General features: G+C 41.2%; 1 protein-coding gene across 3 annotated transcripts in view; it reads left to right on the plus strand.

Moving 5' to 3' along the window:
- Positions 1-17,128, plus strand: part of MIA2 (MIA SH3 domain ER export factor 2) — a 117,535-nt gene that overhangs the window by 27,843 nt on the left and 72,564 nt on the right. Inside the window, exon 1 of one of the 3 annotated variants that reach the window (XM_010588605.3) lies at positions 457-863. The exons of 1 other annotated variant lie outside the window; for it this stretch is intronic. In XM_010588605.3, coding sequence (XP_010586907.1) covers positions 801-863 — 63 coding nt within the window. In that variant the 5' untranslated portion in view covers positions 457-800. Of the gene's footprint in view, positions 1-456; positions 864-17,128 lie in introns of those variants that run through there. One more of the 3 variants, XM_003408475.4, reaches the window with a different exon arrangement.

Genomic DNA, 17,128 nt, shown 5'->3' on the forward strand with positions numbered 1-17,128 from the left:
TTTCTGACAAGAATGAAGGCGGCTGCCGGCTTCCCTGGGCCGGCGGGGTCCCACGGGGTACGCCGCCGCCGGGGCTTCGGATAGAGTGCAGATGGCAGGCTCTTGGTGTGGCTGGAGGGAAATGCTAGGTTTGGGACCGGGCTTGGCGTCGGACCCTGGACCGAGGGGGCGCGCCGCGCTCACCCCGTGAGGCTGCACCGAGGGACCTCTCGGAGAAGCCTCGCAGCCGCCGCGGCCACCTGAGTCAGGGCCTCCGGGGCCATTAGTGCTGATCTTCAGGGTGGGCGGTCCACAGCGTTGAGCATTCTGAGGCCGAACCCCACTCTCTCAGCCTCAAGGCCCTCCACCTCCAAGGGTAGACGGCTTCGCCAGGTAGAGCGCCGGTCCCTTTAAGAACAAACGACCCGGACACGTCTACGAACCTCGCGCGAGGAAGGGGAGGAAGTTTACCGCGACGCGAGCTTCCCCGCCTCCCCGCGGCCGCCCGGCCGAAACCAAATTGAGTTGGAGGAGGGGGCGCGGAGCGTTGCAGGCTTGTGAGGGATGGGCTCAGAGCTCCAGATCCCCAGTACCTGAAGTGTAACGTGGAGGCCCCGTCTCCTTGGTTGGCAGCTTGGGCACGGGAAGGCCTGTTGGCGCCCGTCCCCTAGCGCTCACCCTGCAGCCGGCTCCGCGGTGGTCTGTTCCGGTCGCCGGGTGCGGGTTCGGGTTCCGGACGCAAAGCTGTGTGTTCCTACCAGCTTCTTGTGGCCGGGCCAGGCCGTGGCTGCAGCCGTGACAGCCCAGGCAGCCTTGGCACGATGGAGGGGCCCAGGGCTACTCCTCAGCAGTACTTAGGGCTGGTTCTGGAGAAACTGCGCGGGGTGAGTCCGTGCGCGATCAGGGTTAATTGGCCCAGGGGTCACGGGAGCTGCCCGAGGAAGGAAGCAGGGGTCTCTTATTTTGGGGTCTGAGCAGCAGTGGTCGCAGGTCCTGAGGCCAGCCTTCACCTGCCGCCGGGCTCCGGCCTGTGTCCAAAGCAGTAGCCAGGTTCGCAGGGTGCTTGGACAGCTTTTCGTGTGGTGGAAAGGGATCTGGAGATCAGGAATTGGTGTTTGTTCAGGAAGATGAAGAAGGCGTTTGCTTAGCTGGACTTGCAGAGGGGTGGTAAATATTTCCTAATTCCTAGACGAATTAGTTTTTCCATCATGTTATTTTGTGCAGGGATCAGTGAAGACTGACCCTCTGAAGTGAGCCCCTTTCAGTGATTAAACTTCTTGTCTTGAAAGGACAACTAAGCTTGGGCGGGGAGTTGAGATTCCACGTCTGCATTTTTTTTCCCCCAATAAAAAATGCTGTTTTGAGATGCTTTCCATGGTCAGATTGCTCTTTTCTGTGTCTTATTAATGTAAAATCTGGAGCTAGTTAAGCTTACAGTTTTTTTAAATTTCTTAGTTTTCCTCAGGTTCAGTTTATGATCAAGTTGCAGGAGTTTTTCTCCTGAAGCGTTTATAGGAATGTTTATTGACATGTTTAGAGGCATGTTTTTAAAAACTGTTTGTCTTAAAGTTTAAAAAAATGCATTTAAATCATGAAGCAGTTATGATTATAGTTTCTTGTTAGGTGAATTAAAAAGTACTGTAGCGTCGCTATGAGTCGGAATCGACTGGAGGGCAGTGGGTTTGGTTTTGTTGTCATGCTGTTCATTCATTCATTCATTTAACCGTGCATCTGTTGTGTGTGTAGTGCTCATATATACAGATAGAGACTGCTCTTTGGAGATTCTAAATGACCTAAGATATAGTTTGGCCGCTAGTGCTATGCTGTCAAGGGAGAGAACACAAGAAAATTGTACAAAGTAGAAAGTGATGAATGCTTAAAAAAAAAAAAAAAACTAAAGCATAAATACAAAGTGCTAGAGAAATTTCTTGGGTGGTTAGGGAAGGTTTCATGAGTGGTTATAAGGGAATAGCTTAAGCAGAGAAGTCACGGGACAGCATGAGGTATGCAGGAAGCTACAAGCAGTTGCTGTGGAGTTGATTCCGACTCTTGGCGCCTGTCTTAGTCATCTAGTGCTGCTATAAGAGAAATACCACAAGTGGATGGCTTTAGCAAAGAGAAGTTTATTCTCTCAGTCTAGTAAACTAGAAGTCCGAATTCAGGGTGTCAACTCCAGGGGAAGGCTTTCTCTCTGTGGGGTTTGGAGGAAGCTCCCTGTCATCAGCCTTGCCCTGGTGTAGGAGCTTCTCTGCTCAAGAACCCCAGGTCCAAAGGACTCACTCTGCTCCCAGCACTGCTTTCTTGGTGGTATGAGATCCCCTGTTTCTCCGCTTGCTTCTCTCTTTTATATTTCAAAAGAGATTGGTTTAAGACACAACCTAGTCTTGTAGATTGAGTCCTGCCTCATTAACATAACTGCCTCTAATCCTGCCTCATTAACATCATAGAGGTAGGATTTACAACACAGGAAAATCACATCAGATGACAAAATAATGGACAATCACACAACACAGGGACTCATGGTCTAGCCAAGTTGACATATATTTTGGGGGGACCCAATTCAGTCCATGGCAGTGTCCCATGTGTGTCACAGTTTAACTGTGCGCCATAGGGTTTTCAGTGATTGATTTTTTGGAAATAGATCTCTAGGCTTTTCTTCCCAGGCATCTCAGGATGGAATTCCAAACTTCCTGTTAGCAGCCCAGCTGTTAACCTTTTGCACCTCCCAGAGACTCCTACAAGCTGTATTGTTTTTAGGTGCCTTTGAGTAAACTTTGACTCATAGTGATCTCACTTAACTGAGTAGAACTTCCCCATAGGGTTTTCTGGAATGTAACCTTTATGGAAGCAGATCGCTAGATCGCTCTCCCAGGGAGCTGCTGGATGGATCCAAACTACCAACCATTCAATTAGCAGCCGAGTTGTATTGCTAGAGTGTGAAGTGGGCTCAGAGAGTGATGGGCAATGGTGGTTGCTGGAGACATAAGCTCCAAGCTCTGTAGGTGTTGGAGAGTCATTGGATTTTCAGTGGTTGGATTTTGGTTTATGTTTTCCAGATAGTAACATGGAGGTAAGATGTAAGGGGGGCAAAACTAGAAACAAGGCTTATGGGAGAGACAGACTAGTCATAGTAGAGAGAGAGAAGAGAGTACTGAATGGGAAAATGTTTAGGAGTTAGCTAAAATGGGTGGGGTTGATTAGAGTGAAGGGTGAGAGAGAGGAGGAGTCTACGACTCGCAGGTTTCTGGCTGTGGCAACTTGGTCATTCACTGACATAGATTTTACAAGAGGAGAAGCTTTTTGTGGGGTGGTAGATGATTTCAGATTCACATATTGGACTTTAGGTCCCTTTCTTAAATAAAAACAATGGTAATCAGAATGTACTGTTTTGAGGACTGGCAGTAGAAACATGGAGGGGGCAGTCAAACTTTGCAGCATTTGCTCTAGTCCCGTGCACAGCATGTTTTCTCCCAGATAGCACGTAATTTTGTTTTCGTGCAGTGAAATATATACTTGATTAATATGGAATTATTTATCAACTAGAGATAGTTTGTTTTATGTTTTATGGCATAAGGAATATAAATCAAATGCTGTTTGTATTAAGATTATGTTGAGATAGTCGCATCTTTTAAAGAATGTATATCAACAAGTTTAAGCAACATTTTTAAACATTTTTACCTTGGTGATTTTTTGCTAAATGAGACCTGGAGGCAAGGATGGCACAACACTGCTCTGCTTTTTAAAACATTTCTTATATTTCTATTGACATAATTAAATAATATAAATTCACCCTTTTAAAATGTTCAGCTCAGTAGTCTTTAGTATATTCACTGTGTTGGACAACCATCACCACTATCTAATTCCAGAACATTCACCACTAATTTCAGAACATTTTCCCAAAAGATACCCCATATCTGTTAGCAGTCAGTCCCAATTCTCCGTTCCTCCCATTCTTTGGCAACCACTTATCTGTTTTCTGTCTTTATGAATTTGCCTATTCTGGACATTTTATATGAATGGAACCATACCCTGTGTGGCCTTTTGTGTATGACCTCTTTCACTTAGCTTAATGTTTTTAAGGTTCATCCATGTTGTAACATATAGCAAGCACTTCATTCCTTTTTGTGGCTGAATAATATTCCATTGTATGGATATACCATATTTTGTCTGTTCATCAGTTGACAGACATTTGTATTGTTTCCACTTTTTGGCTATTATGAATAATGCTGCTGTGAACATTTGTGTACAAGTTTCTGTGTTAACATATGTTTTCATTTATCTTGGGTGTATACCTAGGAATGGAATTGCTGGGTGTGCTTAACTTTTTTGGGGGGCCGGGGGGGAAGGCAGGATGGTAACCCTATTTATTATAGTACTTTAGGTGAAGGTTTACAGAGCAAATTAGTTTCTCATTAAACAGTTAATACACATTGTTTTTGTGTATTATTGTTTTGTGACATTGGTTGCCAATCCCATGACATGTCAACGCTCTCCCCTTTTTGACTTTTGTTTCGCCATTACAAATTTTCCTTTTGCCCCCTGCCTTCTTGCCCTTGCCCCTGGGTTGATGTGCCCATTTAGTCTTGTTTTGTTTTTAATCTTTGGCTGAATGGTGAACCTCAGGAGTGAGTTCATTACTGACCTAAAAGGATGTCCGGGGGCCATACTCTAGGAGTTTCTCTAGTCTCTGTCAGAACAATAAGCCTGGTCTTTTTTGTGTGTGTGTGAGCTAGAATTTTATTTTACATTTTTCTCCAGCTCTGTTGAGAACCCTCTATTGTGATCCCTGTCAAAGCAGTTGGTACTGGTAGCTGGGCACCATCTAGTTGTACAGAACTCAGTCTGGCAGAGGCTGTGGTAGCTGTGGTCCATTAGTCCTTTGGACTAATCTTTCTCTTGTGTCTTTGGTTTTCTTCATTTTCCCTTGCTCCAGATGGGATGAGACCAACGGAGGATCTTAGATGGCCACTCGCAAGCTTTTTAAGACCGTAGACAGTACTCACCAAAGTAGGGTGTAGAATATATTCTGTATAAACTGATGTGCCAGTTGAGCTTGATGTTCCCCAAGGACATGGTCCCCACAGCACTCAACCCAGTAATTTGGTCCCTCAGGGAGTTTGGATGTATCTATGGAGCTTCCATGACCTTGCCTTGGACAAGTTGTGCTGACTTCCCCAGTATTGTGTACTGTCTTACCCTCACTAAGTTACTGCTAATCTATTGTCTGTTTAGTATTTTTCCTTCCCACCCCTCCCCTCCTTCATAACCATCAAAGGTGGTTTCTTTTTGTATGTTAACTTGTTTATGAGTTTTTATAATAGTGGTCTCATATGATATTTGTCCTTTTGTGATTGACTTATTTCAAACTTATTGCCAAACTGTTTTCTATAGAGGTTGCACCATTTTACATTCCCACCAATGATGTATGAGGGTACCAATTTTCTACCTTCTCTCTAACAAGTTATTATTTTTTTTAGTAGCTTCCCTAGTGCGTATAAATTGGTATCTCATTGTGATTTTGACTTGTGTTTCCTTGATCACTAATGATGTTGATGTGTGTTTTGGCCATTTGTATATCTTCTTTGGAGAAGTATCTTCTTTGGAGATATATCCTTTCTTTGGAGGAATATCCTTTGCCGATTTCTAAATTGGGTTATTTGTCTTTTTATTGTTGAGTCATAGAGTTCTTTATGTATTCTGGATACTAGACCTTTAACAGATATATGATTTGTAGATACTTCCTCCCGTTCTGTGGGTTGTCTTTTCGTTTTTTTGATAGTGTCCTTTGAAGCACAAAAGTGTTGTAATTTTGATAAAGTCCAATTTATTTGTTTTCTTTTGTTCCTTGTGCTTTTTGTGTCATATCTGAGAAACCATTGCCTATTCCAAGGTCACAAAGATTTGTACCTATGCTTTCTTCTAAGAGTTGTAGCTCTTACATTTAGGTCTTTGAGCCCTTTCAGTTAATTTTTGTATATGATGTAAGGTTATTGTTGTTAGTTGCTGTAGTCAGTTCCTACTCACAGCAACCCCGTGTGTGCAGAGTAGAACTGCTTCATTGGGTTTTCAAGACTGTGACCTTTCAGGAACAGATCACTAGGCTTGTCTTCTGAGGTATTTCTGGGTAGTAGTTGACCACTTAGCTGTGTAATCCAGGTATGAGATATGGGTCCAAATGCATTCCTTTGTGTATGGATAGCCAGTTTTCCTGGCACCGTTTGTTGAAAACACTATTCTTTCTTCATTGATTTGTCTTGGCATTTTTGTTGGAAAAATCAACTGACCGTAAATATAAGGATTTATTTCTGAACTCTTCCATTCCATGGATCTTTGTGTCTATACTTATGCCAGTACCACGCTGGCTTGATTACTGCAGCTTTGCGGTTTTGAAATTAGGAAATGTCAGCTTTGCTCTACTTAAGATTATTTTGGCTCTTTGGAGTCCCTTACATTTCCATATGAATTTTAGGATCCATTCGTCCATTTCTGCAAAAAAGGCAGTTGCAGTTTTCATAGGGATTGCATTGAGTCTCTGGATCAATTTGGGGAATATTGCCATCTTTACAATATTAAGTCTTCTGATCCGTGACCGTGGAGTGTCTTTTCCATTTGTTTAGATCGTCCTAAATTTCTTTAAACAATGATTTGTAGATTTTAGTGTGTAAAACTTGCATTTCTTTTGTTTATTATTCCCAAGTATTTTATTCTTTTTGAAATGAAATTGAAATGGAATTGTTTTCTTAGTTTCATTTTCAGATTGTTCATTGCTATTGTATAGAAATGCAAGTGAGTTTTGCATATTGATTTTATATCCTGCAACTTTGCTGAACTCATTTATTAGTGCTAACGGTTTTTTTTTTTCACGTGTGGATTTTTTAAGGGTTTTCTGTTTATAAGATTATATCATTTTCGAGTAGAGATAGTTTTACTTCTTCCTTTCCAGTCTGAGTGCATTTTATTTCCTTTTCTTGCCTAACTGCCCTGGCTAGAACTTCTTGTACAGTGTTGAGTAAAAGTACAGATAGTGATAACTGATCTTAGGAGGTCTTTTACCCTTAAGCATGGTGTTACTTATGGATTTTTCACAGAAACCCATTATCAGGAAGTTCCCTTCAATTCCTAATTAGTTGAGCATTCTTCTCCTGAAAAGATGTTCAGTTTGTCAGATGTGTTTTCTGCATCAATTGAGATGATTATGTGCTCTTCTTTCTCTTCATTCTATTAATGTGGTATATTACACTGATTTATTTTCGTGCTGAATGAACCTTGCATTCCTAGGATAAATCCCACGTGGTTATGGGGTATAATCATTTTTATATCCAGCTCTGGTGAGACAGTGGTTAAATGTTTGGCTGCTAACTAAAAGATCGGCAGTTCAAATCCACCATCCGCTCCTTGGAAACCCTATGGGCGCAGTTCTAATCCGTCCTATAGGGTCACTATGAGTCGGAATCAACTTGATGGCAGTGGGTTTTTTTTTTTTTTTAATTCTGCTTTAAGTGAAAGTTTACGAACCAAATCAATCTCTCATACAAAACGTTGTATACACTTTGTTGTATACTCCTAGTTGTTCTCCTCCTGATGAGACAACACACTCCTTCTCTCTACCCGGTATTCTGTGTGTCCATTCAGCCAGCTTCTGTCCACTTCGGCCTTCACATCTCCCCTCCAGATAGAAGCTGCCCACATAGTCTCATGTGTCTACTTGATCCAAGAAGCTCACTCCTCACCAGTATCATTTTCTGTCTTACAGTCCAGTCCAATTCCTGTCTGAAGAGTTGGCTTTGGGAATGGCTCCTGTCTTGGGCTAACAGAAGGCCTGGAGACCATGACCTCTGGGGTCCGTCTAGTCTCAGTCAGACCATCAAATCTGGTCTTTTTACAAGAATTTGAGGTCTGCATCCCACTGCTCACCTGCTCCACCAGGGATTCTCTGTTGTGTTCCCTGTCATGGCAGTCATCGGTTGTATCTGGGCATCATCTAGGTTTTCTGTTCTCAGGCTAATGTAGTCTCTGATTTATGTGGCCCATTCCGACTCCTGGGCTCATACTTACCTTGTGTCTTTGGTGTTCTTCATTCTGCATTGCTCCATGTGGGTTGAGACCAATTGATGCATCTTAGAAATGTCTCCAAAATGGGATGCAGAATGTTTTTTAATAGATTTTATTGTGCCAGTTCATCTAGATGTCCCCCGAAACCATGGTCCCCAAACCCCTGCTCCTGCTACGCCGGCCTTCCAAGTGTCCGGTTTATTTAGGAAACTTCTTTGCTTTTGGTTTAGTTCAGTTGTGTTGACCTCCCAGTTCAGTTGTGTTGACCTCCCCTGTATTATGTGTTGTCCTTCCGTTCACCTAAATTAGCTCTTGTCTACTATCTAATGAGTGAATTCCCCTCTCCCTCCCTCCTTCCCTTCCCACTCTCGTAACCGTCAAAGAATATTTTCTTCTCTGTTTGAACCGTTTCTTGAGTTCTGATAATAGTGGTCTCATACAGTATTCGTCCTTTTGCAGCTGACTAATTTCACTCAGCATAATGCCTTCCGGATTCCTCCGTGTTACAAAATGTTTCACAGATTTATCATTGTTCTTTATCCATGCGTAGTATTCCATTGTGTGAATATACCGTAATTCATTTATCCATTCATCTGTTGATGGACATCTTGGTTGCTTCGATATTTTTGCTGTTGTAAACAGTGTTGCAGTGAACATGCGTGTGCATATATCTGTTCGTGTGACAGCTCTTACTGCTCTAGGATATATTCCAAGGAGTGGGATTGCTGGATCATATGGTAGTTCTATTTCTAGTTTTTTTAAGGAAGCGCCAAATTGATTTCCAAAGTGGTTGTACCATTTTACGTGCAGTGGGTGTGTTTTTGATATTTGCTTTGCTAGTATTTTATTGAGGACTTTTGCACCTGTGTTTAAGAAATTGGTCTGTAATTTTCTTTTCTTGTGATGTTTTTGTCTGGCTTTGGTATTTTTTTCGGTATCAGGGTAATGTTGACCTCATGGAATGAGTTAAGGAATGTTCTCTCCTCATCCATTTTTTGAAAGAGTTTAAGAGCAGTTGGTTTAATTCTTCTTTAAACATTTGGTAATATTCACTGTGAGCCCATCTGGTCCAGGGCTTTTCTTTTTTGGAAGTTTTTTGTTTCCTAACTTAGTCTCTTTACTTATTGTAGGTCTAATCAGATTTTCTGTTTCTTCTTGAGTTAGTTTTGGTAGTTTGTGTATTTCTAGGAATTTGTCTCTTTCATATAGGTTATCTAAATTGTTTTCACACAATTGTTCCTGTTGTTGTTGTTAGGTGCTCTGGAGTTGGTTCCAACTCATAGCAACCCTATGTACCACAGAACAAAACACTGCCCGGTCCTGCGCCATCCTTACAATCGTTGTTTCAGCGCATTGTTGCAGCTACTGTGTCAGTCCATCTCGATGAGGGTCTTCCTCTTTTCCACTGACCCTCTACCAAACATGATGTCGTTCTCCAGGGACTGATCCCTCCTGACAACATGTCCAAAGTATGTAAGACCCAGTCTTGCCATCCTTACTTCTAAGGAGCATTCTGCTTGTACTTCTTCCAATAGAGATTTGTTCATTCTTTTGGCAGTCCATGGTATATTCAGTATTCTTCACCAACACCACAGTTCAAAGGCATCAGTTCTTCTTTGGTCTTTCTTATTCCTTGTCCACCTTTCACATGCATATAATGCGATTGAAAATACTATGACTTGGGTCAGGTGCACCTTAGTCTTCAAAGTGACATCTTTGCTTTTGAACACTTTAAAGAGGTGCTTTGCAGCAGATTTGCCCAATGCAATGCCTCTTTTCATTTCTTTTTTTTTTTATTAACTTTTATTAAGCTTCAAGTGAACGTTTACAAATCCAATCAGTCTGTCACATATAAGTTTACATACATCTCACTCCCTACTCCCACTTGCTCTCCCCTTCTTGAGTCAGCCCTTTCAATCTCTCCTTTCGTGACAATTTTGCCGGCTTCTCTCTCTCTCTATCCTCCCATCCCCCCTCCAGACAAGAGTTGCCAACACAATCTCAAGTGTCCACCTGATATAATTAGCTCACTCTTCATCAGCGTCTCTCTCCCACCCGCTGACCAGTCCCTTTCATGTCTGATGAGTTGTCTTCGGGGATGGTTCCTGTCCTGGGCCAACAGAAGGTCTGGGGACCACGGCTGCCGGGATTCCTCTAGTCTCAGTCAGACCATTAAGTTTGGTCTTTTTATGAGAATTTGGGGTCTGTATCCCACTGATCTCCTGCTCCCTCAGGGGTCCTCTGCTGTGCTCCCTGTCAGGGCAGTCATCGATTGTGGCTGGGCACCAACTAGTTCTTCTGGTCTCAGGATGATGTAGGTCTCTGGTTCATGTGGCCCTTTCTGTCTCTTGGGCTCTTAGTTGTCATGTGGCCTTGGTGTTCTTCATTTTCCTTTGCTCCAGGTGGGTTGAGACCAATTGATGCATCTTAGATGGCCGCTTGTTAGCATTTAAGACCCCAGACGCCACATTTCAAAGTGGGATGCAGAATGATTTCATAATAGAATTATTTTGCAAATTGACTTAGAAGTCCCCGCAAACCATGTTCCCCAGACCCCCGCCCTAGCTCCGCTGACCTTTGAAGCATTCATTTTATCCCGGCAACTTCTTTGCTTTTGGTCCAGTCCAATTGAGCTGACCTTCCATGTATTGAGTGTTGTCTTTCCCTTCACCTAATGCATTTCTTATCTACTGATTAATCAATAAAAAACCCTCTCCCACCCTCCCTCGTAACCACAAAAGTATGTGTTCTTCTCAGGTTTACTGTTTCTCAAGATCTTATAATAGTGGTCTTATACAATATTTGTCCTTTTGCCTCTAATTTCGCTCAGCATAATGCCTTCCAGGTTCCTCCATGTTATGAAATGTTTCAGAGATTCGTCACTGTTCTTTATCGATGCGTAGTATTCCATTGTGTGAATATACCACAATTTATTTACCCATTCATCCATTGATGGACACCTTGGTTGCTTCCAGCTTTTTGCTATTGTAAACAGAGCTGCAATAAACATGGGTGTGCATATATCTGTTTGTATGAAGGCTCTTGTATCTCTAGGGTATATTCCCAGGAGTGGGATTTCTGGGTTGTATGGTAGTTCTATTTCTAACTGTTTAAGATAACGCCAGATAGATTTCAAAGTGGTTGTACCATTTGACATTCCCACCAGCAGTGTATAAGAGTTCCAATCTCTCCGCAGCCTCTCCAACATTTATTATTTTGTGTTTTTTGGATTAATGCCAGCCTTGCCGGTGTGAGATGGAATCTCATCGTAGTTTTAATTTGCATTTCTCTAATGGCTAATGATCGTGAGTATTTTCTCATGTGTCTGTTGGCTGCCTGAGTATCTTCTTTAGTGAAATGTGTGTTCATATCCTTTGCCCACTTCTTGATTGGGTTGTTTGTCTTTTTGTGGTTGAGTTTTGACAGAATCATGTAGATTTTAGAGATCAGGCGCTGGTCGGAGATGTCATAGCTGAAAATTCTTTCCCAGTCTGTAGGTGGTCTTTTTACTCTTTTGGTGAAGTCTTTAGATGAGCACAGGTGTTTGATTTTTAGGAGCTCCAGTTATCGGGTTTCTCTTCATCATTTTTGGTAATGTTTTGTATTCTGTTTATGCCTTGTATTAGGGCTCCTAGGGTTGTCCCAATTTTTTCTTCCATGATCTTTATTGTTTTAGTCTTTATGTTTAGGTCTTTGATCCACTTGGAGTTAGTTTTTGTGCATGGTGTAAGGTATGGGTCCTGTTTCATTTTTTGCAAATGAATATCCAGTTATGCCAGCACCATTTGTTAAAAAGGCTTTCTTTTCCCCAATTAATTGACACTGGTCCTTTGTCAAATATCAGCTGCTCATACGTGGATAGATCTATGTCTGGGTTCTCAATTCTGTTCCATTGGTCTATGTGCCTGTTGTTGTACCAGTACCAGGCTGTTTTGGCTACTGTGGCTGTATAATAGGTTCTGAAATCAGGTAGAGTGAGGCCTCCCACTTTCTTCTTCTTTTTCAGTAGTGCTTTGCTTATCTGGGGCTTCTTTCCCTTCCATATGAAATTGGTGATTTGTTTCTCTATCCCCTTAAAATATGACATTGGAATTTGGATCGGAAGTGCGTTAAATGTATAGATGGCTTTTGGTAGAATAGACATTTTTACTATGTTAAGTCTTCCTATCCATGAGCAAGGTATGTTTTTCCACTTAAGTATGTCCTTTTGAATCTCTTGTAGTAGAGCTTTGTAGTTTTCTTTGTATAGGTCTTTTACATCCTTGGTAAGATTTATTCTTAAGTGTCTTATCTTCTTGGGGGCTACTGTGAATGGTATTGATTTGGTGATTTCCTCTTCGGTGTTCTTTTTGTTGATGTAGAGGAATCCAAGTGATTTTTGTATGTTTATTTTATAACCTGAGACTCTGCCAAACTCTTCTATTAGTTTCAGTAGTTTTCTGGAGGATTCCTTAGGGTTTTCTGTGCATATAATCATGTCATCTGCAAATAGTGATAATTTTACTTCTTCCTTGCCAATCCTGATACCTTTTATTTCTTTTTGTAGCCTAATTGCCCTGGCTAGGACTTCCAGCACGATGTTGAATAAGAGCGGTGATAAAGGGCATCCTTGTCTGGTTCCCGTTCTCAAGGGAAATGCTTTCAGGTTCTCTCCATTTAGAGTGATATTGGCTGTTGGCTTTGCATAGATGCCCTTTAGTATGTTGAGGAATTTTCCTTCAATTCCTATTTTGGTAAGAGTTTTTATCATAAATGGGTGTTGGACTTTGTCAAATGCCTTTTCTGCATCAATTGATAAGATCATGTGGTTTTTGTCTTTCTGTTTTATTTATGTGATGGATTACATTAATGGTTTTTCTGATATTAAACCAGCCTTGCATACCTGGTATAAATCCCACTTGATCATGGTGAATTATTTTTTTGATGTGTTGTTGGATTCTATTGGCTAGAATTTTGTTGAGGATTTTTGCATCTATGTTCATGAGGGATATAGGTCTATAATTTTCTTTTTTTGTAATGTCTTTACCTGGTTTTGGTATCAGGGAGATGGTGGCTTCATAGAATGAGTTGGGTAGTATTCCGTCATTTTCTATGCTTTGGAATACCTTCAGAAGTAGTGGTGTTAACTCTTCTCTGAAAGTTTGGTAGAACTCTGCAGTGAAGCCGTCCGGGCCAGGGCTTTTTTTTGTTGGGAGTTTTTTGATTACCGTTTCAATCTCTTTTTTTGTTATGGGTCTATTTAGTTGTTCTACTTCTGAATGTGTTAGTTTAGGTAGGTAGTGTTTTTCCAGGAATTCATCCATTTCTTCTAGGTTTTCAAATTTGTTAGAGTACAATTTTTCATAATAATCTGAAATGATTCTTTTAATTTCATTTGGTTCTGTTGTGATGTGGTCCTTCTCATTTCTTATTCGGGTTATTTGTTTCCTTTCCTGTATTTCTTTAGTCAATCTAGCCAATGGTTTATCAATTTTGTTAATTTTTTCAAAGAACCAGCTTTTGGCTTTGTTAATTCTTTCAATTGTTTTTCTGTTCTCTAATTCATTTAGTTCAGCTCTAATTTTTATTATTTGTTTTCTTCTGGTGCCTGATGGATTCTTTTGTTGCTCACTTTCTATTTGTTCAAGTTGTAGGGACAGTTCTCTGATTTTGGCTCTTTCTTCTTTTTGTATGTGTGCATTTATCGATATAAATTGGCCTCTGAGCACTGCTTTTGCTGTGTCCCAGAGGTTTTGATAGGAAGTATTTTCATTCTCGTTGCTTTCTAAGAATTTCCTTATTCCCTCCTTGATGTCTTCTATAACCCAGTCTTTTTTCAGGAGGGTTTTGTTCATTTCCCAAGTATTTGATTTCTTTTCCCTAGTTTTTCTGTTATTGATCTCTAGGTTTATTGCCTTGTGGTCTGAGAAGATGCTTTGTAATATTTCAATGTTTTGGACTCTGCGAAGGTTTGTTTTATGACCTAATATGTAGTCTATTCTAGAGAATGTTCCATGTGTGCTAGAAAAAAAAGTATATTTTGCAGCAGTTGGGTGGAGAGTTCTGTATAAGTCAATGAGGTCAAGTTGGTTGATTGTCATAATTAGGTCTTCCGTGTCTCTATTGAGCTTCTTACTGGATGTCCTGTCCTTCTCCGAAAGTGGTGTGTTGAAGTCTCTTACTATAATTGTGGAGGTATCTATCTCGCTTTTCAATTCTGTTAAAATTTGTTTTATGTATCTTGCAGCCCTGTCATTGGGTGCATAAATATTTAATATGGTTATGTCTTCCCGATCAATTGTCCCTTTTATCATTACATAGTGTCCTTCTTTATCCTTTGTGGTGGATTTAAGTCTAAAGTCTATTTTGTCAGAAATTAATATTGCTACTCCTCTTCTTTTTTGCTTATTGTTTGCTTGATATATTTTTTTCCATCCTTTGAGTTTTAGTTTGTTTGTGTCTCTAAGTCTAAGGTGTGTCTCTTGTAGGCAGCATATAGATGGATCGTGTTTCTTTATCCAGTCTGTTTCTTTATCCAGTCTGTGACTCTCTGTCTCTTTATTGGTGCATTTAGTCCATTTACATTCAGCATAATTATAGATAAATAAGTTTTTAGTGCTGTCATTTTGATGCCTTTTCATGTATGTTGTTGACAATTTCATTTTTCCACATACTTTTTTGTGCTGAGGCGTTTTTCTTAGTAAATTGTGAGATCCTCATTTTCATAGTGTTTGACTTTATGTTAGTTGAGTCGTTACGTTTTTCTTGGCTTTTATCTTGAGTTATAGAGTTGTTATACCTTTTTGTGGTTACCTTATTATTTACCCCTATTTTTCTAAGTAAAAACCTAACTTGTATTGTTCTATATCGCCTTGTATCACTCTCCATGTGGCAGTTCAATGCCTCCTGTATTTAGTCCCTCTTTTTGATTATTTTTATCTTTTACCTATTGACTTCCATGATTCCCTGTTATGTGTATTTTTTTTTTAATTAATCTTAATTTGTTTGTTTTTGTGCTTTCCCTATTTGAGTTGATATCAGGACGTTCTGTTTTGTGACCTTGTGTTGTGCTGATATCTGATATTATTGGTTCTCTGACCAAACAATATCCTTTAGTATTTCTTGTAGCTTTGGTTTGGTTTTTGCAAATTCTCTAAGCTTGTGTTTATCTGTAAATATCTTAATTTCTCCTTCATATTTCAGAGAGAGTTTTGCTGGATATATGATCCTTGGCTGGCAGTTTTTCTCCTTCAGTGTTCTGTATATGTCGTCCCATTCCCTTCTTGCCTGCATGGTTTCTGCTGAGTAGTCTGAACTTACTCTTATTGATTCTCCCTTGAAGGAAACCTTTCTTTTCTCCCTGGCTGCTTTTAAAATTTTCTGTTTATCTTTGGTTTTGGTGAGTTTGATGATAATATGTCTTGGTGTTTTTCTTTTTGGATCAATCTTAAATGGGGTTCGATGAGCATCTTGGATAGATATCCTTTCGTCTTTCATGATGTCAGGGAAGTTTTCTGTCAGGAGTTCTTCAACTATTTTCTCTGTGTTTTCTGTCCCCCCTCCCTGTTCTGGGACTCCAATCACCCGCAGGTTATCCTTCTTGATAGAGTCCCACATGATTCTTAGGGTTTCTTCATTTTTTTTTAATTCTTTTATCTGATTTTTTTTCAGCTATGTTGGTGTTGATTTCCTGGTCCTCCAGATGTCCCAGTCTGCATTCTAATTGCTCGAGTCTGCTCCTCTGACTTCCTATTGCGTTGTCTAATTCTGTAATTTTATTGTTAATCTTTTGGATTTCTACATGCTATCTCTCTATGGATTCTTGCAACTTATTAATTTTTCTACTATATTCTTGAATAATCTTTTTGAGTTCTTCAACAGTTTTATCAGTGTGTTCCTTGGCTTTTTCTGCAGTTTGCCTTATTTCATTTGTGATGTCTTGAAGCATTCTGTAAATTAGTTTTTTATATTCTGTATCTGATAATTCCAGGATTGTATCTTCATTTGGGAAAGATTTTGATTCTTTTGTTTGGGGGGTTGGAGAAGCTGTCATGGTCTGCTTCTTTAAGTGGTTTGATATGGATTGTTGTCTCCGAGCCATCACTGGGAAACTAGTTTTTCCAGAAAATCCGCTAAAAAAAAAATGCAGTCAGATCCGTATCAGAGTTCTCCCTCTGGCTCAGGCTATTTGGATGTTAATGAAGCCGCCTGGGGAGGGTGGGGGAGGGAACAGAGAGATAGGAGAGTAGCACCTCAGAATATAGCCAGAGTTGCTTGTCTTGCTTGGAATGACTATTATATCTGAGATACCCGCGGGGCGCGTCGCCTATGTGTGCTGGCTGTGTGGAGATTGCCCCCGGGGGGTCTGGCCCGCTGGAGTCAAGGTCAGATCCTCCGCTTCCAGCCCCACGCCCAGCGTCAAGGCTCCCCTACTGGAATGGTGCACTCTCGACTCCAAAATCAGTCGCTGCCTCCCGGGGACTTCTCGTCCCTCCAGCCGCGTTGCCGTGCCGCCCCCGCGAACCAGTTGAGCTGCCTCCTGGGGTTAGTTCAGGTGGGTGGAGCAGCTCCCCATGCTTGTGCCGTGACCGAGTGTCCCGGCTGGGACGCTGTTCTCCCCGTTCCAAGACCAGTCACTGCCTCCCGGGGACTTCTCCTACTGGCTGCGTCCCACGCCGCCTGCGGAACCGGCTGGTCCCCCTCCTGGGGTTAGTTCAGGGGGGTGGAGCAGCTCTCTGTGCTTGTGCCATACCTGACTGGTACGCTGGCTCCAGGCTCTGAAAACAATCCCTGCTTCCCCGTATTAGTTCGTTCTCCGTCTCTAAATCTGTCTCTAAATCTATGTTTTTTGTTCAGGGTTCGTAGATTGTTATGTATGTGATCGATTCACTTGTTTTTCCGTGTCTTTGTTGTAAGAGGGCTCCGAGGTAGCGTCTGCCTAGTCCGCCATCTTGGCTCCGCTCTCCTCTTTTCATTTCTTGACTGCTGATTCCATGGATGTTGATTGTGGATCCAAGGAAAATTAAATCTTTGAAAACTTCAGTCTTTTCTCCATTTATAATGATGTGGCTTATTGGTCCAGTTGTGAGGATTTTTGTTTTCTTTATGTTGAGGTGTA

Source organism: Loxodonta africana, chromosome 10 (assembly GCF_030014295.1).
Source record: "Loxodonta africana isolate mLoxAfr1 chromosome 10, mLoxAfr1.hap2, whole genome shotgun sequence".
NCBI lineage: Eukaryota > Metazoa > Chordata > Mammalia > Proboscidea > Elephantidae > Loxodonta > Loxodonta africana.